At 34.9% G+C, this 25,293-nt stretch overlaps 1 protein-coding gene across 6 annotated transcripts in view; it reads right to left on the bottom strand.

Moving 5' to 3' along the window:
• The window catches only part of LOC140451084 (NPC intracellular cholesterol transporter 1-like), a 370,771-nt gene that overhangs the window by 222,543 nt on the left and 122,935 nt on the right, over positions 1-25,293 (bottom strand). For all 6 annotated transcript variants that reach the window (XM_072544806.1, XM_072544817.1, XM_072544810.1 and 3 more), the window contains exon 2: positions 6,683-6,901. In XM_072544806.1, the coding sequence (XP_072400907.1) occupies positions 6,683-6,901 (219 nt within the window). The remainder of the gene's footprint in view (positions 1-6,682; positions 6,902-25,293) is intronic.

The following is a 25,293-nucleotide window of genomic DNA, read 5'->3' as shown; positions in this document are numbered from 1 at the left end:
CTAATAGCTTCTTTGAAATGTCGTGAAGATAGTGTATATGTAGATGGAGACATAAATGGTAAAAAGCATACGTTGTTGGTGGATACCGGAGCGACCAGAACCATTATACGCCCGACAGTTATAAACAGCCGAAAGAAACTGTTACCAACGAGGTTGCGACTTCGGACCGCTACAGGTGAAAATGCCAACATTCATGGAGAAATCCAGGTACAATTGGGAATTGGAGCAGAAAAGTTCGTCCATACTGTTATAGTTGCTGACATCGAAGAGGATGTTATATTAGGAATGGACGTAATGAATATGCATGGATTCCAATTGGATTTTAAGAATAAGGTAATCAAAGTTGGCAACGAGGAGGTATTTCTCCATCCACATAATGACAACACTGTGCAAGCAGCCATTACAGAAGATACAATCGTGCCTGCGAGAAGCGAAACGATCATAGTAGCGCGGCTACAGGGAATTGTGGACGAAGGGAGACCTGTTATGATGGAGCCTTGGAACCACGACGATGAGGTTGGCCGTGGAATCATAATTGGAAAGGAATTGGTGACTTCGGCTAAAGAAATTCCTGTGAGACTTATCAATGTCAACGACTACCCAGTGACCATAAAGAAAGAGACAAAGGTAGGAACTTTTGTACCTGTGACATCCATAATCCGTCAGGCGACAACATCTGATAATTCCAACGGCAAATTCGACCAAATGGTTGCAGTTGCAGGACAGTCTCTAAATCAGATGGAGAAAAGGAAATTACGGGAATTTCTTCGGCAGTATCGTGATATTTTCGTACCAAAAGGAGGAAAGACGGGAAGAACTACCGTTGTTAAGCATAAAATTGATACTGGTAATGCTAAGCCAATTCGTCAAACAGCTCGACGATTACCACAGGCGAAAAGAGAGGAAGCTGAAACGATTGTTCAGGAAATGAAGAAAGACTGGGTGATAGAACCTTCTACGAGCCCATGGGTCTCTCCGGTGGTCCTGGTTAAGAAGAAAGACGGAACGACGAGGTTCTGTGTGGATTACCGTTTGCTGAACAACGTTACCAAGAAAGATAGTAATCCTCTGCCTCGGATCGATGACACATTGGACACATTGGCTGGAAGTAAATTGTTTTCTACTTTGGATTTGAAGTCTGGATACTGGCAGGTAGAAATGGACCCAGTAGATAAAGAAAAGACAGCCTTCACCACAGGATATGGATTGTGGCAATTCAACGTTATGCCATTTGGACTCTGTAATGTTCCTGCGACATTTGAGAGGCTTATGGAAAATGTGTTGAGAGGGTTATCTTGGAAAACATGCCTGGTTTATTTAGATGACATAATCGTCTTGGGGGAGACATTCGAAGATCATTTGAGGAATTTAGAAAACGTTTTTAATCGACTTAAAGCTGCCCAATTGATGCTAAACCCCAAAAAGTGCCAGCTATTTCAAGGTAGAGTCAATTATCTGGGTCATATAGTCAGTAAAGAAGGAGTGGCCGTGGATAAGGGAAAAATCGATTCCATTAAGGAATGGCCAAAACCAACTGACAAACATCAAGTGAGAAGTTTTCTTGGACTATGTACTTACTACCGGAGGTTTATTAAGAAGTTTGCAGATATCGCTAAGCCACTAACGCGACTTACGGAGGAAGCAAGAGATTACCGCTGGGATACAGACTGCCAAAATGCCTTTGAGACCTTGAAAAAGCATTTAATAACAGCACCAATTTTAGGGTATCCACTGCCAGAAGGAGAGTTCATCTTAGATACAGATGCAAGTAATGTGGGAATTGGAGGAGTGCTGTCTCAGATTCAAGGAGGACAGGAACGAGTCCTCGGATATTTTAGTAAAGTTCTTTCAAAACCTGAGCGGAATTATTGTGTTACGAGAAGAGAACTTCTAGCAGTAGTAAAATCAGTAGAGCACTTCTATCAATACCTTTATGGTAGGAAGTTTCTAATCCGAACCGACCATGCCGCCCTTAAATGGTTGATGCAGTTTAAGAATCCAGAGGGTCAGATAGCCAGGTGGATCGAACGACTCCAAGAATACGATTTTAAGATTGAGCACCGGGCCGGAGTTAGCCACAGAAACGCTGATTCTCTTTCCAGAAGGCCATGCCCAGCAGAGTGTTCCCACTGCAACAAAACGGAATCCAAGGAAGCAGCAGTGCTAAGAACAACGATGGTCAACGACGACTGGACGCCTACTAAGATCAGAGAAGAACAAGAAAGAGATCCAGTTATACAGAAAATTCGAAAATGGAAAGAGGAAAACCGTCGACCACCTTGGCAAGAAATATCAAACCTATGCTCAGTAGTTAAGACGTATTGGGCCCAGTGGGACTCATTTATCATGGAAGATGGCTTGCTCAAACGAGTCCTGGAAAATGATGACGGTTCAGAGAAGAGAAGACAGTTGGTGATCCCAAAGAGCAGAATAGCCGAAGTACTTCGTCAGTTACACGACAGTCCATCAGGAGGGCATTTTGGTGTAAAGAAAACCCTTCAGCGAATTCGAGTAACGGGCCTTACCGAAAAAGGAGAGCTCCTATGAGACAATATAATGTTGGAAGCCCGTTTGAAAGAATAGCTTTGGACATCGCTGGGCCATTTCCAGAAAGTGAAAATGGAGGCAAGTACATGTTGGTAGTAATGGATTACTTCACTACGTGGGTCGAGATTTACGCACTTCCAGACCAGAAGGCCGCCACCGTTGCAGATAAGTTGATCCAAGAATATATCAGCCGATTTGGAGTGCCTTTGGAGATCCATAGTGACCAAGGCAGGAACTTCGAAAGTGATCTATTCCAAGGAATATGTGATAGACTAGGCATGAAGAAAACAAGAACTACCTTGTATCATCCGCAATCGGATGGTATGGTAGAACGAATGAATAGGACAGTTGGCAAGTATTTGACAAAGATGGTGTCCGATCATCAGCGAGACTGGGACCAATACCTTCCGTTCTTCACAATGGCCTACAGATCTGCTGTTAACGAATCAACGGGCCAGACACCAGCCAGAGTCCTATTCGGACGCGAAATGCGACTACCTTGTGATCTAGAGTTTGGGTGTCGACCTGGAGAAGATGTAGCAGGTGAAGATTATGTGATCGAATTACGAAGAAGAATGGACAATGTACATGCGTTGGTCCGTTCCCACCTTCAGATCGCTAGCGACCGAATGAAGAAACGGTACGATACACAAGCTAAGGTAAGGGTAAAGTCTGGCTGTATAATCCCAAGAAGCGAAAAGGTTGTTCTCCCAAATTGCAGCAGTTTTGGGAAGGTCCATACCTCGTCATGGAGAAAATCAACGATGTCATCTACCGAATAAGCAAGATTCCGAGGGGAAAGCCGATGATAGTACACCATAACCGGCTGGCGTCTTTCGAAGGTGACCACGACGTAGATGAAGAAGTGGAAGTAAACCAAGTCCAAGATGTGTCTGACCTCACGTTTGAGGAATTCATGGGTGCCTATGGAGGTACCGGTAAAGCAAGACATGGTGTTACCACTTAAGAAAAGCAAGATCTACTCGCGCTCCCCGATGACTACTCGCTGGCCCTTACCATCCCGGCCAGTATCAAAGACGCACCAGGGTTGGCATCCGTCTTTCGAAGGAAGTTTGGTCGAGTTGCAGAATTTCAATGCCAAGTGCCAGCTCCCGGTAAAACCTTGAAACTCCAAGATGCATCACGTTACCTGTTCTACCTGGTAACAAAAGACACTGCCCGTGACCAACCTACCTAACGAGATGTATGGGAAGCCTTACTTCAATTGAGAGAGCACATACTAGAGTCCGACGTGCAAAAGTTAGCCATGCCAAAGTTGGAGTGCCGCCAATTAGATTGGAGGGTTATCCGATATATGGTGGAGGAGATCTTCAAAGACACCGAAGTCCAGGTGTTAGTCTGTTGCAATCCGCATAGTTACTGGTGCGGAGAGAAAACCGTCCCTTGTCATTTTTATACAACTGGAAGTTGTAAAAGAGGGTCCAGTTGCCGATACCAGCATACAGTTCCGGTTCCAGTCCCGACAAGGTTCCAGGAGGAACCATTTTTTAAGAGGGGGGCAATGTTACGATAAATATCATGGTCTAAAATAACCGTAAATATATTATGACTAATTCTGTTTTGTTGTAGAAATTTCGGCGAAGGATCTAGAGCCAAATTATTATGAATCATCCGATTCGAGATGTCCAGGTAGACCGAAATAAAACCGGTCTGAGCTTCTGGGGATATCGCCGCCGTTCTCGAATAACAGGACTTCATATATAATAACGGAACTGTACTTGAAGAGGAACAGTTGATTTTCAAGACGCGCTCGCGATTTAAATGTTACGTTCGCCTATATAAATTATGTGTATTATTCGTTAAATAAATTGATATAAATTATTGTGCTTTTTAATGAATTAAGATAAGAACAATATAATAAATTATTAAAGACTTTATAAATTAAATAGAGACATAGCAGTTAAATAAATTCTCATTTCAGTACTCTGGTGACGTAAGTCTACCGGCTAAGGTAAGGGTAAGTCTCAGTACGTGCTAAATGTGGTCTATTTGTTCACGTGTTATCCAATAATCAAAACTGGGTTTCAAATTCCTTACTGATGGTCTAGCGAATTGTCCATTCGTTAGACCGGTTATGTGGACCTAAGCGTACGAAAAACATTCGCCGTAGAACGCCTATTCGCCACGATTCATGCACGACCTCCCATTAAATCCCCAACAAAAAAGTACCTCTAAAGGAACCACCTGTTAACATCAGTGCGGCTTATATAAATACAAATGCGGAGTTCCAGAACTTCTAGAATAGTCCATCTCTATCGTCGCCATTATGACCGCTTCTATAGCGAGACAAATTTGGTTATAACGGAAGAAAATAAGATCAAAAAACGTGTTTTTTACGTTTTTTGGTAAAAACGTTTTACCAACCGATATTGTGTTGTCGGAAATTTACAATTTATGATTGACAAGTGTAGGGTTTTGAGCATTCGCACCTAATAAACTACGTAAAGAGGCTTAAAAACATGACAAATAAAACAAATTTCACCAGAATTTCATTTCACAGTTGTTTTTGTCGTAGATCGTTTATTTTCTGATTGTGCTTTCGCGTCTTGAAAGTTATGTTGTAGATTACATAGTCACATAGATTACACACTATGACTCCTAAAAGAAAAGCATTTACTTTAGAAGAAAAAAATAACATCCTTAAAGATGTTGAGAATGGTAAGAAGAAAGCAGAAGTTTGTCGTGGAAGAGGAATTTCAAGTTCGACTCTATCTACCATGCACAAAAATAAACACAAGATTTTCGAAGCAGGTTCGTCTTTTTCCGGTAAATCAAAAAAACTACGTACCGCAACTAATAAAGAACTCGATACTACAATGGTCAAATGGTTTACCGTAAACAGGGCTGCGAATGTTCCAATAAATGGACCACTGCTTCAAGAAAAAGCAACACAGTTTTCGCAGGCGCTAGGTGGTGATGAGAATTTTAAAGCATCGAGGGGGTGGATGAGCCGTTTTAAGGCCAGGCACGAATTACGTGTGGAAAAATTTGCGGTGAAGCGAAGAGTGTTTCCAAATAGGTCACCGACAACTGGTTGAAGTCATGGTCTACAATAAGACAAAATTACAGTGACGATGTTTTCAATGCCGACGAGCGGGGACTTTTTTTTAAACTTACTCCAGATAAGACCCTCAAATTCAAAAATGAACGTTGTATAGGTGGCAAGTTATCAAAAGAAAGGATAACTGTACTCGCGTGTGCCAACATGTCCGGTTCCAAAAAAAGGGAGTTAGTCGTCATTGGGAAATCTCAAAAACCACGATGTTTCAGAGGCGTGAATCAGTTTCCTGTCACATATAAATTTAATAAAAAATCGTGGATGACAGCAGATATTTTTAGTGGAGAACTTTTGAAGTGGGACAGAGAGTTGAGACATCGAAAGATTCTTTTAATTGTTGACAATTCTACAGCCCATCCGAAAGTTAATTGTTTAAAAAAACATTCAACTTCTTTTTTTACCCCCAAACTGTACATCTGTTCTGCAACCGATGGACCAGGGCATCATAAGGTCCCTTAAAGTTCACCACAGAAAACTTAAAAAAAAATTTTTAAATATTTAAAAATCCTTTATAAAAGGTATATAATTAAAACGCCTATCGGGCTACATCACAGAACGTTTTCGGAATTAATATTCCATAATCAGTGTTATCTAGATGTACATGTTTTGAGCCACTAAATACTTGGGTAAAAACCAGTTGAATGTTGTTAAATTAAATTTAAGTTACATATTTGATCTTATATACTAGGATGTTTAAGTTACAACAGAAATTGATTACATGGCAACGTAAGACTCCACTGGAGGTTGCTAGTCCTGAGACAAAGTGTCTAGGAGGACTTGCTGATAGCAACTGATTGAAATGAAATTCACTTGATTACAGGAAAAAGTGTGTCACGCATATAAAATTACGGACATCTGCTATCACATGCAATTTTTGTCATTCTTTTGCAACATTCTTTTGCAATAATTGCCAATAAAAAAAGGACGAATCATTTATGGAACAACCAAAAAGAGACAAAACGTCAATTTTCTCGATTATAAAATCATTACACATACGGTCTAGCTACTAAATTCAGGCCACTTTTGTTTTCAATAACATTATATAGTAGATTATACCTGATCAGGTCCACAGCATGTGGCTTCGGGCGATAAATCGGGACAGCGCTTTTTCAAAATGGCGATGGCTTCATTGTCGACTAATTTTTTAGGAGGACCATCGTAGTAACAATTTTTCATCGATCCCGTGTTGGGATCCTGGTAACAAGCTCCGTACCATATGCATTGGCCGTTTGACGTTCGACGGCTCGTTGAATCATTACTAGTTGCAGAAAGAATCTGTAATAAAAGGAAAATTCATATAAATCGATTGTAAAACAATACGATAATTTAAAATATAAATCTCTATCGAACCTTATTCTAATCTCTTTTAGACATACACATGTTTAATATATATATATATATATATATATATATATATATATATATATATATATATATATATATATATATATATATATATATATATATATCGGTTTCAAAACGTCTTGCGTCGTTGTCCGATGCCTAATTTCCACGAATTTCTATCATTCCATTGTTCTTCGGTCAAGTCTCGGGAGCTCATTGCCTTTGTTATTCCCTCCTTCCATGTTCTTTTTGGTCTTCCTCGTTTCTTACGATTTGGTGGTATCCATTTCATGGCGATTTTTGGTAGTCTTGTTTCTGGCATTCTTTGAACATGGCCATACCATATAAGTTGTTTCCTTTCTATGTCTGTTGTCAGTGATCCATCTACCCCCATCCGATTTCTTATTTCATCGTTTCTAATTCTGTCTGCTCTAGATATTCGAAGTGATCGTCTAAATACATCCATTTCTGTTGCTTCGAGTTTTCTTTTATTGCTTTCTGTTAGTCTCCACGTCTCTGCACCATAGGTTAAGCTGGTTTTTATGAGAGATTCATATATATTGTATTTTCGTCTTTTACCAATTTCTGAGCTCCAAAGAACTCCGTTAAGGCATCCAATTGTTCTACGGGCCTGGGTTATTCGTTTTCTAATTTCCCTATTGTCTGTGCCTGTGGTGTCGAAATCAATTCCTAGGTAGGTATATTCAGTGCAGAATGCAATTTCGGTTGTGTCTAGGAGGAGATATCATCTATTAAACAATGGATTTTATTGGTGCGTGTAAAGATAGCTAATTTTCTCAAATAATATAATTGAATGTGTAGCCTACATTTATTTGTTTGCCACATGCTGTTGATTTAAGCTGTAACAATTATTGTTTAATCATATTTGTAATAAGGCTTGAAGCGTGGAGCTTGACCTCGTAATTCATTTATAAAAGCACGCAACAGAGTAAGAGTAGTCGGTAAAGACCAAGTCAAAGGTCCTGTAGCATTTCGATTTCTCCTTGTACATACATATATGTTAAAACACCGAAAAATATTCTCAATCATTTTGCGTCGCTGCGATTGATAATATAAACATTTCTGTTCTGTATATAATAATTTTAATTGCATTCTTTTGATGGTGATTCCGCTTAATATTGCGCGTCAAATAAATATCAACTTAGGTGGGTGCGAACGTGACGCGGGGAAGAGAATTATGAATTATATCATTCTACAATGGACCACGATAGGAGTCAGGTCATTGTTTAGTCCGGATTTTTCTTTTTTAAATTCGTAATGGTTTTTCGTTATTCGGTTTTTGTTATCTTGAATTCAGTAATGCAAAGTGAAGTGTAGTAGCAGTTAGAGGAGTTTTAGATTTGGGAAAATATAAAGACGGCAATTTTTTTTTTGTGGAAAGGTGAATTTGGGCTCAAGATTCTATTTGGCAGTTTTTGTTGAGTTAATCACCGATTAGTTGTGCGGTGCCATATGTGAGGGATTTGTAAGACAGCTTTTCCAACAATTTGAGAGGTTAACACATGGTTTTAAGAAGGAATTGAGTGGCCGAGTTTTGAAGATTGCCGTTTGTTGTCATCCAGGATAATCCGAAGCCCGAATCAGTGTCCAACTTCCCAATAATTGTCTATTTTGTGTTCCATGCTCACGCCAGACTATTTGCAGTTTTTGTGGGACACAGTTGTGTCTTGTTTGCAGTGTTTTTGATTCAATTTCAATCCCAAAAACTTTCTTAAAGGAAATACACCAGCCAGTGATACCAGGTACTTTTTATTAAAATTATTCAAAGTAAAAATACACAATTTTTCGTTAATAAAAAATTTGCTTTCATGGCAAACTAAAATATTATAAATAAATAAAATTATAAGTTTTTAGGATTAGCAAATTATCATATTAGTCTTCTTTTAAATAAAGTATTCATTAAATTAAATATAATTAAATTAATATTTCAAAAAGTTTTAATATTTCATTTCGAAATATTACAGTCAGTATTATGCTTTTCTGACATTTGGTACATAACCATAATTTTGAATTCTATTTTGTTTAAAGGTTAACCTCAATGTAAGCTCCGTAATAAAATGTAGATAATTTTTATTTCTAATAATTATTTAAATAGTTAGTCGTTCAGATAGCCTAGCGGGCTGGGCGGTGGGTTCTCATTCGCTTCACTGCGAGTGGTTCAGTAGATGTGCGAATCTGCGGCTTAGACTACAATATGCTGGTGTCTAATCGGCTTATGGTGGAGCAGTACGGCAAGAGATACGGGCTTGCGGCTCGGTGATACTCCTCCATAGATTCCTACCGGAAGGGCGTACCGCCTAAATATCGGTGTATATATTTAAATAGTTACAACTAGTTGTAAAATAGTTATAACTAGTTGTAAAATAGCTACAACTAGTTGTAAAATATTATTTGTAATAACTGTTGATGTGAAGTATTAAAAAATATGTAATGTTTCTCTCTAAACCAGGAGCTGTAAAAATACTTCCTTTAAAAAAAAAAAAAGATTTTCACCCTTTAATATTTTTTAGGAAAGAAAAGCCTTTCTTTCTATCCAGCTTGAGGATTCTTTTAAACGGAGTTCAATTCAAATAGTTTAGGAATCTTCTTGTGTTTGTTGCCCAGGAAATCTATGTAAGTATTTTTTTGATTTCTTTCTTTGTAGTTATCCCTTCCATCCAAAACAAGAGTGGCCGTTCGCAAACGTTTCGGTTTGTTTGCTTACCGTATCTCCAGCCCAGTAATTGCTCAGTTCAACCCTCTATAAGTGATACCCAATGTGGTAGGCAAATTAAATCATTACAGTCCTAATGCTTCAAGTCAATAAAAACCGAGTTAGTGTCAATCAAATGTCAATATTGGGTTTGATGGTTTTACTTACATCCAGAACTTTATTTCGCTCCTGATCAAAGATTCTGTTCAGGCATTCACTATTCCTCTCTTTCAAACTTCACATAGTCGCCAATATATTTATTCGGCTTCGCTATTTAATTCTCTAAATATATTTTTTGACCTGATTTGCTATCTTAATGACATCGTCGGCATTTCGCAGATTATTCAGGTATTGTTCACTTTTTTAATACCTCATTACTCTAAGTGTCATTTCTTGAAAACTATTTCCAAAATTGATTAATCGGTCATTGGATTTATATAATGCTCTTATGCATAATAATTAAGATCTTTCTAATATAGAGAAGTTTAGTTAACTTCTGCAATCACTTAAAGGAGTACCTTACAATTTAATTAAAAGCATTAAGTTAAGATTCTAATTATTTAATTGCTTACAACACCTTAATTGATTGATATAAAGGTAAACGAAACTTATCTAGTGCACATTGAAAAAATATTCAAAATGCTAGTATGGTTAAAACTGATGACACTATTTCAACTTAGGAAGTTATTAGATATTTTTAATGAAAACTTAGCCTCTCTAGAAAAATTACTTTTTTCTCCCGCTCAATGGGAGTTCATTCTAATAAATTTACTGACGGGCAAATTGGACGTAGAAACAGTTAGAGCTTTTGAATTACACTTTATTTCAAAAAAGTACTTACTTACGAGGAAGTTTATAAGTTTGCATTGCACTTCATTGGAATCTTAGACAAGGAAAGAGAGGGGACGCGTAATCGTATGGAATTGACTGAAGCCAAAATTGGCACCAAACAGCACCAAAAAAGTTGCCAGGTCATATTTTATTTCTTCAGTAGATTGAGAATGGATGGAAGGGAGATGGATGGATATATATATATATATATATATATATATATATATATATATATATATATATATATATATATCAATAAATAGATTTTTTTTTTAAATTTATAATTGAACATTGACATAATGATCACTTTTTGAACATGATTTTATCATTACATATTTTATTTTTAATATTTTACAAATTTTTTAGTAGATCGATATGTTTCAGTAAATCAGTAAATTGAAGTTGAAATCAGTTGATCTACTGAAAAATCAGTAGACGTTACCTGTCCTCTCTCTTTCCTTGTCTTGTACTCAATAAAAAACATCATATTCACTTTGATAGTCTCAATGCAAATATCTATATACTATATTATTCATCTATGACGCAAATGATCATTCTTCTTCTTCTCGCAACGACGTTGCTAGTTCATCTAATGATCCTATGCCTTCTATTTCTGCCATATTAGAGCCTTATAGAGCCTTAGAATTCAATGAAAAATGAAAGAAAAACGAAAATACAAAAATAAAAATAAAGAAAATACAAGCAAATGAAGAAACTAGGAGAAACGCTGATTAAGGAAGCTAAAGAACACAGTATGGATGCAAATTACAAAGAAATAGAAGAATTTAATATGAAACACGATGCACATAACCCAGATAAAAAACTGAAAGAAATTAGGAGTAATACACCGAAGAGAATACCTTCTTCTTCTTCTTCTTAACATGCCATACACCAAAGTGCGTAGGCGACTATCATTACTAGAATTCTGTTCTTGGCGGCGTGACACAGCTCGCCTGTATTGTGTATTCCTCATATCATCATTCTTCTCAATGACCACATTTCAAATGCTTCAATAGAGAGCATACCACAAGAAGAGAATATATGAGATAGGAACTTGGAATCTTAAAGCCCAATCCGTAAAAAAATTGTAGACATTCGAAATGTGGCTATACAGGGTGAGTCATGAGGAACTTTACATACTTCTACCATATGTAGAGTCCCTCAGGGAGCATATCATGTGGCCACTAAAAAATGTCAACTCCTCTTCTTTATTAATTAACAGGGTGATTTGTGTAATTGACCATTTATTTCATTTTACTGTAGTGTTTATACGGCTCATTTGATTTTTTTAATTTTTGCATGATACAGTACACTACTATCAAGCATTCGACTGGTATTAGCTAAACTAAAAAATTCCAGGACTGGCTTTGGAAAAATTAATTTAGGGATTCGTATTAAATATTACACCTTGTATAAATTTTTTTTAAAATGCAATAAGTGATTTTCAAACTACATAAATAGCCAATGAAAACTACATATGCGACAATGTTGTCGCACTTTTATTAAATTTTTAGTGAACGATCAAATCTTACCAAAAATAGAACAACCATAATGAAGTATCAAATTATAAGGTATTAACCCAGATAATCCTGACATAAGAAATAGTATTAAAACTGCAATTTTTTGTTATTAATATGTTTTATTTGGAACACTTGAATACATTACTGTAATAATATTGCAAAAAATCGCAATGTACACAAAAAAAAAATTAGCGTCCTACATCTAGGACGTCAGGATCAAGCACTACCATTTGTGTGGTAACTCACAAAGCAGCGTACATGGATACCAACATCACATTTTTGACATCTTGTAGTTGTTTTTTTATGGCAGTAGCGACATCTAGTTTGTTTTTCTTGATCAATCACATAATGATGCATTCCATCGAAACGAGAATCGGCATTTTCTATTCGACTTGGCCGTCCACAAGAAAATGAAGTCGCTTTTGTATAAAGCTGAAGAAGTGAAGTTGCAATGCGTCGTCGAAAAGCTAATTGATCCAAAGTGCCCTGATTGCTTCGATGTAGTTGCCAAGCATTCTGTATAGCCAAATCGATACAGTGAGTAAACAAACAGAAGTACCACTTTTTTCCTCTAATACCAGTTCTATATAAACTTACGTTTTGATCGCATCGATCTACGCCGCCCATATTTCGATTATATAATTTTACCATAAATGGTTGAGGAACAAGTATCGTTTTTTTTTCTTGTCGCGAATATCGCTTTACTTGATGAATAGGATTCGTACCAACTGCGTTCGAGCAGAGCGATACAACACTATTATCGTGCCAGCTGACAATTGTCAATTTCTTATTACCGTCAAACTTAGCATCGTACGAACCTCTTTTGTCTTTTTGTAACTCCTTTGCCGATTTCAGCGGATTTTTTGGTATTCTGTTACTTCTTATGGTTCCTGTTCCTCTGATATTTTTTTCTGTCAGCATTTCAAATAAAGGCATTGTACTAAAAAAATTATCAAAAAATAAATGAAATTTTTTCAGCTCCCACTTTGATCTAAGAATGTCAACATAACTGAGTACCACACCTACACCGACACCAAAATCCTTGTATTTAGGCGATACGTGTGTTGATGCTCCCTGGTATGGCTCAAACCACGTTACGTACCCATTTTTGTTACATCCAAACCAAAGTTTATATCCCCATCTTATCGGTTTACCCTTTATAAACTGTTTACAGCCGTGACGCCCGAAATAAGGAACCATGGCTTCATCAACACTGTGGTTCTCTTCTAAAACTGCATGTTTTAAAAAATTTTGATTTAGTAACCTAAAGAGAGGTCTAACTTTACTGAATTTATCAGAATGATCCAAATTATTATTATCGGCTATATGCAGGACGCTCATTATAAAATCAAACCTATCCCTAGCAAGTGCCCCAGAAACTAAGGAATTACAGACGTCTCTATCCTTTTCCCAATACATCTTCTTCCTTGGGTATTGAGCATAACCACTAAGAATAAGAATTCCTACGAATGCTTTGATTTCTTCGATACATATAAGCTTATTTTTCTTATTTTTCATACTTGCATATCTATTGGATTCGACAACCAGTAAATCAAAAATTTCTTCATCGAACAACTTCATGAACCAGTCTATGGGAGTATCTTCTTTATCAATATTGAGATCATTATCCTTTGACCAATCAAGTATTTCTGCTTCCTCTGAGGTGGTTGCTACTTCAGACCAGTGGTATTGCCGTGGAATTTTCAAAACTTTCTCAGATTTAACAGAATTTGATAATGGAATATCATCATCCGAGTCTGAGTCAACCGAACGAGGTACATGGATTTCAGCTACTGTTCTCAACATATTTGAAGGCAAATTATCCGGAGACACGTTTTCTTCATCACCAGAATCCTCATCTGTTTCAGCGGCATCTTCCGGAGGTAAGAGAACTATATTAGCTTGAGAATGAGGAAATTCATCTTCTTCTAACATCTCCAAGGCCTCATGTAAAGAAAAACCCCTGAAACAATAAAAGCAGTATGTTCATAACACTATCAACAAATTCTTTTGGGCTAAATACTAAGTAAAATAAACAAAGAAATCCAATGATTACAATAATTACTCAAAATTATAATTTTCATGCCATAATAGTACATAATCCTGACATCCTACATGTAGGACGGTCAAATTTATCACCACCTGGCAAACATTTTGGATAAAATTATTTCACGATTTGGAAAAATGAACACTTATATACAAATAACATCATAAAAAAGTATATTTTATCAAAAGTTTAATATTCATTTCTTACCTTGCAAATCTGATTCGATGCTCAGCCATATTTTACGTTTTTTACAACCGCACCACAAGTAGACGTTTCAAGCGATAGGAACAAACTAAACAACAATGTGACGATTTGTCCTTGAGTAACATTTTGTGATAGACGGCGTTATCAAATTTAAACAGGGACGTGTTCAAAAATTATTGAAATTAGCGTCCTACATATAGAACGTCAGGGTTATTAGGGTTAATTTAAACAAATGTTATAAATTTTAAACATTTTAATTAAAATGAGTTCCTACAACATAATCTAATACGTAGAAAATTAACATCTTTACTGTCACTTTGTATTATCTCTACGATAGAATCAATTGTTTTTCAATTTTAAATTTTTACTCATAGATCGTATTGGGGCATTATTTTCGATAAATAATAAATTAAATTGATTAAAAAGTCAAACCTCTTGTATGTGTTAGTTTTTGTTGATTGTAAATGATTAAAATTTTATGTCAAATAATAATACATTGCATCAACTGTACTAAATAAAAATAAATCTAAAAAAGTTTAAAATGAAGGTTGGCGTTGACCGTTTGACGTTTCTTGATATTTTATACCCATTGTCATTATCAATTGTTATTTATGTGTTGTAACCGTTTCAAAAGATTTAAAAGAAAATCATTATAAATTTCAATAATTTTTTTTTAAATAAAACTTCTAACCCCATCTATCTGTCAAGTACCTACCTGTAGCCGACTCAAGGATTCTTCTGTAATTCCCAAATATATCCGGTAGATGAGCATATTTTTCAACTTGTCACTCACGCCCAATTTCCAGATTCAGGCGCCATGATAGCGCTTCGCTCTTTTCTGTTAAGACCGTCCAACCGTTAAGACGTGTTTCCAAAGTGGGTCTCAATTCAGAGACCCTTATTGGAGAGGCTATAATACTGATATTATATTTCTAATACTCGTCGCAAGATAGTATTGCTATGGAGTTATTCCAGATCATGGCCCAGTAGCAGTATCTTTTTATGGAATCCCTAACCCCTCTTATCTAGGATGGTGGTGATTTGATATAGTACGTAGCTGAATCAATGGTTTATTTGGTGACTGATTAAATAAGAAGAGAAACAGAGCAGATTAAGGTTGTACCAATTTTTATTATACCTACTTTCAAGACAACAGAAATGATTATGAACTCAAAAAAAGAATGAAAATATAGTGAAGTGTTCTAATTTAATTTAAAGGTTTATTTTCTTCATTGTTCCTAGTTGATAAATAACTATATTATTTTCAATGTAAACAAATTTCGAAATTTGGGGTTAATATATATATATATATATATATATATATATATATATATATATATATATATATATATATATATATATATATATATATATATATATATATATATATATATATATATATATATATATATACATTCATTTTCTTTATAACCAATTCTTAATTTAATACGATATAAAGATTTTTTGTTTATGATAATGTTAACATAAAATAATATTTTGGAATCCCTTTGGGATAACGTAACTTTTAATGTTTTCTTTTTGTTCAATACTAAGAAATAATAAAGAATAGTTTTCTTGTAAACTTTCAATAAATCTTAATTTTTTTTTGCTCTTCCCCTTCGAGGATAAACCAGGGGTGGCGTCCAATCTTAAATTATAATTTCATATTATCTAATTGTGCTTGAATTTAAGATACGATATAGTTTCTATATGTTTAAGAAAACCCCGCCCAATTCTCTTCGACAGTGAGCGATTAAGGCCTTGTGTATATTATTGTAGCATGGCAAGTGTTACAAAATGGCGCCCCCCAACGTGGGGCATGTATTAGAATTGCTCCATTTGTACCTTTGTTACAAATTGTCGCCCAGCGTGTGGGGCTTTTGAATATTCCTGTATCTTCAGTTTTTTTCAATATTATTAGTTGTTTTGTACCCCCCTGTATATGTGGTTAATTAAGTCTGTATGTTTTGAACCATTTTTTTGGTTAAATTGTGTATTTGTTTTATCCAATTTTTCATTAAATCAACACTGCTACTATTTTAGAATTTTTTGCAAAGTATTTATATGTATTCGTTTTTAATCTTCGTAAAATTACGTAGAAATGTTCTCGTCTGTTATTTTGTGAGATCCTGATACGTATTTAGGATGATATAATCATTCGCCAATGCTTGCCATGCATTTTCTTTTTGTCGCTATTCTTAATGTGAACGTGTTTATTCCCCGTCCGCATAGGTAAACATTCCATAAGTGAAAAATGAATTTTGTTTATTTCTTTTTTTAGTGTTTAGATTGAGTGAAACCTTGAAATTATTCCGGTTAATATGTCTCGACAATTTGTATAGCTTGTATATTTGCCTCAATTCTTTTTCCTTGCAGTTCAGTCTTTTTGTTTATAGAACCATAATAATTATATTCCTCAATGTGTTTATTTTAAATGAACGAAATGGCTCTTAGCGTTCGTTATTTGAAAAATCAATTAAGTGAATTTTATTTCTTGACCTTGATTCATGGTTTTTATTTGCGGCAAACAGCCGGGAATTATATCTATATACAGGCTGTCCCGACCTACCTAATTTTAAAATGTGTTATCTGGTTTCGTGCAGAATAATTACGCGAAATATTTTTTTGCGAGGATTTGAAGTTGAGTTCTTTGATCTTGGATGTTTTTAATATGTTTAATCTGTTACCTGATAAATTTTCTTTTTAATTTGTTTTTCGTTTATTTTAAAAATGTATTTTTTCATAGTTTAACTTTTTCGTACTTTGAAAAGAAAATTTTATTATATTATTATTATTATATTATTATTAAATTATATTATATTTTACAGTCCATGGTTCTTTTGTTTTGAATGTATAAGGAAGTAATGATATGACTTCGTTTCTCTCTGCCTAAGGCGTCTTTGTTGAGAATATAGAGCGGAAATATTGTTATTATCCTTCTGTTATGTTATTTTATATCTTTGTGTGGTCAGATGTAGTAGAAGTATGTTTTTGGTACTGGAACTTATTTTTGTTTTGTGGTTTTACCGTTTTTTCTCGAGATGTCCTGTAGGACGTACAGGCACGTGACCTGTATTATTGTGTCTTGAGTTATTTGTGTGATGTCAGACTACTGGTATATCCAGCAGCTTTCTTTTTTTGTCGTTGACATTTTTGCGGTCTTCTAATAGTTTATTAGACCACATATATCTTTTTGCTTTGAGACTTTTGGTTAAGGCTCAAAAGCTTTCATTTATTATCTTGTGTTCACGATATGGTACAAGTGAGGTTGAAGTAGTTTGCTGTTGTCTATTGTGACTCTTTGTATATACAGAGGTGAAACAACCCGTTGCCGCCTATTGTGAATTTATCTTTTATCTTTATGTCGACGTTAAGACCACGTTTGTTTAACAATTGAGATAGTTCTGGTACTACCGTTAAATGACCCACTGAGAATTAAAAGTTTATATTATTTTGACTCTGTTGGAGTTCTGCTAAAGAATGGTAAACATTTCTTTGTGATTTGTATGACGACCATATTGGATTCAATTAGGTGTCAAAAATGTTTTACTGTTCAACCTTTTTTTATTGTTGTGGTGTGTTACATCCAACATCATGATTTTTTTATTATTGACGATGGACTGTAATATTTTTCTATTTCTTTGGAAGATTGTAATAATTCTTCCGTTCCTTTTAAGTCTTATCGTAAGTTTTTGTTTCGTGAAAGACTCTTACGATTCTTTTTTTGTTTCTTTTGGAAACATCAGTCTTAGACTGAACTGTTTGTGTAGCGATTGTGGCTTGTATGCCATATACCCATTTTTCTTTCTTCTTCTCCAAAATTGTGTATTAACGGTTTGGATTTATTTTCTTCTTTTGTCCTTTTGCCAGTCTTCTTGCTTGGAAATTTTCCACTGTGATCAATCCCAGAGGATATTCTTATGGAACTATTGGCCATCCTGCCTTTCTTCTAAAATGTTCAGTCCATTCTTAATTTTTTAGTTGATTCCCTTTACGCCTTTGCGTACTTAATCTTTGCTACCTTCTCCAGCGACTGTTCAACCCCTCCGTGGCCCGTGTACAGGAAGAGTTGCGCTAACGCGAACTTTATCCTCGAGAGGATTCGTTTCTTTTCCAAATTTTTTTGGCGTGGGGTCAGTACAGCACTGATACCCTAGTACTTAGTACATTGAATACCACTTTGCTTCGGCAAATCTGTCCCTTAGTGCTTCTTTCCCTTCAGGAAGTTGACACGTTTCAATTTTTTTTTGAGCTGTCTCGACAACCCTTGTTTTATGTCGGTGGTGTTGACTATTAGTCAGGGAGCATCCTGCTATAGTCAAGTGGATTAGTGGACCTATCTATATTCCAATTAATAATTTTGTGTATCTCAGATGTTGTCGCAAAGAGACGAGCCTCTGGAAGTAGTGTAGGAGACTCCCCACGTCGATCTCCAGAGCAACTCAGTTTGGCTCGCACCCCAGTTCGTTGAACTGTTTTACTTTTTATTATTATAATATTGATCATTTATTGTGTTCAATATGTCTATATATATGTATATGTGTCGTATTTCTTTTCGACATAAATTTTATTTTTATCTTATCTTATTCTACTTCGGTATTATTCTCTCTCTAGTTTGTATTGATCGAGATCTTGAGTTTGTGCTACCCCGACCAAGAACCTATATTGATTTTAAGGGTGTTTGCAAAATTTAATCTCATTTTATTTTTAGAATGCCTTGGTAGAATGTGATATTTTTATGCTTATGGCAGTTTATATTACAATGAATTGTACATACCTTTAGTTGTCTTCAAGTGGATACAAAATTCAGTTTATCTTATTTTACGGATTTATAAATCCAAGTAATTTTTTTTGGTATCTATACCAAAGATATCAAGTTTCCTCTGTCTAGTTACCAATGATAGTTCATTATAGTATCTGTTCATTTGCCTAAGTTTTACTCTTAGTGTGAAGACCTTCGGATTTCGACTCTCTATTCGAAACCCCCCAAAATAATGTTTGAAAAGATTATTGCTGTCTAACATGCTATATTCTGAATGGCCAGACACTGAGGAAGGCTAGGGATGAAGTAAGCGGATTCCCGCTAGTTGACTCGTCGGAATGATAAGCCATTCATAATTGTATTTCAGTAATAAATCTATAATAACAGCCTACCGCGTCAGGAAACTTTTTTAGTTCTCCAATACCTGTTTAGTTATGTAATCTAGAATTATTTAGACCCTACCCGAAGTTGACCCTACCCGAAGTTGACCCTACCCGAAGTTGACCTACCAATGTTGTCCCTATTATAGGCGGATGATACACGTTAGTTATCACAAATTCTAGTTGTCATACTAATAACTAAACATCAGCTTTTTTTTGTTTCTAAATATAGATGTGTCTTACAGAAATTCTGATGTCTACCTCTCCCAGTAAACTTATTAAGACTTGTCTTTGTAGAACTTTAATGTACCCAATTTTGAACTATTAGTAACTCTTTCCTTTTATTTGTGTATTTCTAAATGTGTCTATAATGACGCGCTGCGTTATTACCTTATGTTATTCGTGGATTAAGTCATAGATGAAAGACTCTATGCTTCCGAACAAACGATGACACATTTGTATTTTGTATCTTATGGCGTTAATGATACGATTGTATTATTATTCTTATGTTATTCGTGGATTAAGTCATAGATGAAAGACTCTACGCTTCCGAGCAAACGATAACATTTTTTTTTTTTGTGTTTTATTGTGTTAGGTCTCATAACGACTACGCAGTAAATTATCTGTTTTGTATCTTGGTGACAACACTAGTATGTTTTGCTTTATATTACTTATGAAATTTCAAATGGTAATATCTTAATTATATTATTTCGATTAAATGCGAGCATTTGGTCTCAAATAATGATTTGTAGATATGTTTTGTTTTATTCCGCTTTGTTCATGATTTTGGTTATAGGTGAAATACCCTATGAATTTTGAGAGTGAGAATGCAATTTTTTTTTGTTTACATTTTTATAGTTGAGTCATAAATATTCTATGCGTTCTGTTTCGCTTTGTTCTGAAATCTTTGAATTGTTCCCACGTGAGTTGTGAAAGAAGGATTCTGTGAGTCCAGATTGTAGCTACATTTGTCCATTCTGTTTGTCTTACCTCTCCGTATATCTATTTTCACTTTTGAAAAGGTTAGTATGGTGTGCCACCATGCCTAGTCCGATTCCACGCTGGTACCCAGTTAAAATCGTGGGGAGGGCTGTGTAACCGTTTCAAAAGATTTAAAAGAAAATCATTATAAATTTCAATAATTTTTTTTTAAATAAAACTTCTAACCCCATCTATCTGTCAAGTACCTACCTGTAGCCGACTCAAGGATTCTTCTGTAATTCCCAAATATATCCGGTAGATGAGCATATTTTACAAACTTGTCACTCACGCCCAATTTCCAGATTCAGGCGCCATGATAGCGCTTCGCTCTTTTCTGTTAAGACCGTCCAACCGTTAAGACGTGTTTCCAAAGTGGGTCTCAATTCAGAGACCCTTATTGGAGAGGCTATAATACTGATATTATATTTCTAATACTCGTCGCAAGATAGTATTGCTATGGAGTTATTCCAGATCATGGCCCAGTAGCAGTATCTTTTTATGGAATCCCTAACCCCTCTTATCTAGGATGGTGGTGATTTGATATAGTACGTAGCTGAATCAATGGTTTATTTGGTGACTGATTAAATAAGAAGAGAAACAGAGCAGATTAAGGTTGTACCAATTTTTATTATACCTACTTTCAAGACAACAGAAATGATTATGAACTCAAAAAAAGAATGAAAATATAGTGAAGTGTTCTAATTTAATTTAAAGGTTTATTTTCTTCATTGTTCCTAGTTGATAAATAACTATATTATTTTCAATGTAAACAAATTTCGAAATTTGGGGTTAATATATATATATATATATATATATATATATATATATATATATATATATATATATATATATATATATATATATATATATACATTCATTTTCTTTATAACCAATTCTTAATTTAATACGATATAAAGATTTTTTGTTTATGATAATGTTAACATAAAATAATATTTTGGAATCCCTTTGGGATAACGTAACTTTTAATGTTTTCTTTTTGTTCAATACTAAGAAATAATAAAGAATAGTTTTCTTGTAAACTTTCAATAAATCTTAATTTTTTTTTGCTCTTCCCCTTCGAGGATAAACCAGGGGTGGCGTCCAATCTTAAATTATAATTTCATATTATCTAATTGTGCTTGAATTTAAGATACGATATAGTTTCTATATGTTTAAGAAAACCCCGCCCAATTCTCTTCGACAGTGAGCGATTCAGGCCTTGTGTATATTATTGTAGCACGGCAAGTGTTACAGTGTACAAGAATACATATTTCTTCTGTCATATCTACGTTAAGTACATTGTTAGTTAGTTAGTTTTGGTAGAGCTTTTGTTACTTTCGTTCAAAATGCCACATCAGTTTTCGACCACAGAATATGCAGACATAATATTTGTTTATGGATTCTGTAATGGGAATGGTAGGGCTGCTAGTAGAGAATATCGCAGGAGATTTCCTAATCGTCGAACTCCCAGTCATCCAACATTTGGGTCAGTTTTTAATTATTTGCGAGAAAATGGCACTTTTCCTAGTGGAACAACAGAGCGACATGTAGATGAAGCACAGGAAGATGACATTATGGACGCCGTTACTATGAACCCTACAATAAGCACTAGACAAGTAAGTCGAGAACTCAATGTTACTCAATCAAAAGTAAGTAGAGTCTTACAAAAAAATAATCTATACCCATATCACATTCAAATGGTTCAGCGACTACATGCTGGAGATGAGATCGATAGGTTGGAATTTTGTAGATGGATTAACAATAATCGACCAACGCTATACAGGACACTATTTACAGATGAAGCCCAATTTACCAGAGACGGGATAAATAATTCACGAAATTCACATGTGTGGGCAGAAGAAAATCCCCATGCTATTCGAGAACGTCGTTCTCAGTTAAGGTTTTCGGTTAACGTGTGGATTGGTGTCATAAATAACCAATTAGTAGGTCCTCACTTTTTTGATGGTCCTTTAACAGGGCAGGTTTATTTGAACTTTCTACAAAATATTTTGCCGAATTTGCTTGCCAACGCGAACGTTGCTATCCGAGGGATTTATTTTCAGCATGATGGGGCACCCCCACACTTTTTACTGGCAGTGAGACAACATCTCAATAATGTTTATGGCAACAGGTGGATAGGACGTGCAGGTCCTATTTCGTGGCCTTCAAGATCCCCTGATTTCAATCCCGTTGATTACCATATTTGGGGACGATTGAAGCAACTAGTTTACGCAGTGAATATTAATAACCGACAACAATTAATTGATAGAATTATACATTGTTGTAATACTATTAGAAACGATCCCCAGAGTATCCGTAATTCGATACGTCAATTAACAATTCGGCAACAAAAATGTGTACAGGCTGCAGGGTTCCATTTCGAAAATCTATTTTAAATTATTTTTATTTTGTTACCATTATTGTATCTTTTCCAGTTCTAATTTATGGGTTTATCTATGTACATATGGTTTAACTATTTACATATTTTTAGTTTTTTTTTTAAATTGTTCTTCGTTATTGTTAGTAGTTACTGTTTTTTGTTGTGCAGTGACTCAGTTTATCATTTCAATTAAAATGTTTGAAATTTATAACATTTGTTTAAATTAATTACCTTATAATTTGATACTTCATTATGGTTGTTCTATTTTTGGTAAGATTTGATCGTTCACTAAAAATTTAAAAAAGTGCGACAACATTGTCGCATATGTCGTTTTCATTGGCTATTTATGTAGTTTGAAAATCACTTATTGCATTTTAAAAAAAATATATACAGGGTGTAATATTTAATACGTATCTCTAAATTAATTTTTCCAAAGCCAGTCCTGGAATTTTTTAGTTTAGCTAATACCAGTCGAATGCTTGATAGTAGTGTACTGTATCATGCAAAAATTAAAAAAATCAAATGAGCCGTATAAACACTACAGTAAAATGAAATAAATGGTCAATTACACAAATCACCCTGTTAATTAATAAAGAAGAGGAGTTGACATTTTTTAGTGGCCACATGATATGCTCCCTGAGGGACTCTACATATGGTAGAAGTATGTAAAGTTCCTCATGACTCACCCTGTATAGGCGTATTCTTAAAATTCCTTGGACTGCAAAAGTCTGAAACGAAGAAGCGTTAAGACGAATTAAAAATGACAGAAAGCTTACGAACACAATAAGAAAAACATCATATCTGGGCCACTTCGAAACGATAAATACTCTCTTCTACACGTCATCTTGCAAGGAAGAATATAGGCAAGGAAAAGACTTGGGGAGAAAGAAGAAATCTTGGCTGAGAAATATCAGAGATTGGATTAACCTCAGTGTTGAACAGATAATTCACGTTGCAAAAGATAGGGACGCGTTTAAAGAAATGATCGCCAACCTTCGTTAGAAGACGGCACAATAAGAAGAAGAAAAATTCAATACGACTTTATCGATACAGGGTTTTGATAGAATTTGCACTCCAGCTAAATCAGGCGTAAAATTGAAAATTTCTTCGTCTTATGACATAAACTTTCATAGTGAGTAGATGCAACAAGTCATCTTCAAATCTGTCAAAACATGCCAACTGCTCCAATTTCTTTAGACAACTTAGTCACATCTTCAATATTTAAAGATAAATGATAAAATGACAAATATGCCGGCAAAATCGATGTTCTATTATTAGCAAATATTTTTCCTTATATCTTCTTCTTTTTCTTTTTATGTAGACATGACCTCTATCTGTTTTTCAATGTGCCTCCAGTAAGTTGTCGTTCCATCGTTTACGTGGTCTTCCTACTGATTGTCTTCCTATTGTCTCTTGCCGTCTTTACTACTCTATTTGATGTCATTCGGCTTATATGATCGTTCCATTCTACTCTTCTATTTCTTACCCGGTCTTTGATGTTCCCCACCTTGCATCTACGTCGTATATCTATCTGTAATTCTAGCTCTGTCCCATGGTGTTTTACTATCAATTTTTTTAAGTGTTTTCATCTCTGCTGTTTCTAGCATCCTTTTTGTCCTCTCTGTTTCAGGTCGTGTTTCTGCCGCGTATGTCATTATTGGTCTAATGACTGTTTTGTAAATTCTACCTTTAATTTTTTTCCGATATTTTTATTTCGCCATATTTCCTTTTTAACAAAAAACTTTAAAAAATGTCTTAAAATCAGGCTAACATCTTTCTTTGATAAACACAACATATTATCGCCTTCGCAGTTTGCATTCTGTGAAGGTTTATCGATAAATGACGCAATAATATAACTCATCAATGAAATATACAATCGAATTGACAATAGCCAACCTACTGCTTGTGTGTTTCTAGATCTCGCAAAAGCATTCGATACTGTAAGCCATCAAAAACTACTAGGAAAATAGTGGAATACGCGACACTGCTCATAATTTAATGAAGTCTTACTTGGACAACAGACAACAAATTGTTAAGATAAATAATATTAACAGCAATAAACTTCAATTAAGATGCGGTATGCCCAAAGTTATAGTATTAGGATCACTACTATTCAATATCCATGATATCCATGGAAGATAGTAAGTTTTGCCGATGACACTGCAATTTTATATAGCGCAGACAATTGGGAACATTTAAAGAATAAAATTAAATTAGATATGCTCAAACTATTAAAATGGTTTAATTATAAAGGTTTAACAATTAATTATGAAAAAAACGTTTTTTGTTCCGTTTTACAGTTACAAAGTTAACCTACCTTCTTAAGTACCTTCTTATTATACTTCTATAACAATTAATAACACGAAAGAAAATATAATTATAAAATCAAGTAACACTATAAAATATCTTGGAATAAAAATCGACTCTCATTTAAGATGGGATGTCCAGATAGATGAAATAACTAAGCGTTTGAGAGTTTTAGTTCCAAAGTTTAAATTTCTCAAA

Source organism: Diabrotica undecimpunctata, chromosome 1 (genome assembly GCF_040954645.1).
Source record: "Diabrotica undecimpunctata isolate CICGRU chromosome 1, icDiaUnde3, whole genome shotgun sequence".
In the NCBI taxonomy this organism is placed as follows: domain Eukaryota; kingdom Metazoa; phylum Arthropoda; class Insecta; order Coleoptera; family Chrysomelidae; genus Diabrotica; species Diabrotica undecimpunctata.
This window is presented reverse-complemented; position numbering and strand designations above follow the sequence as displayed.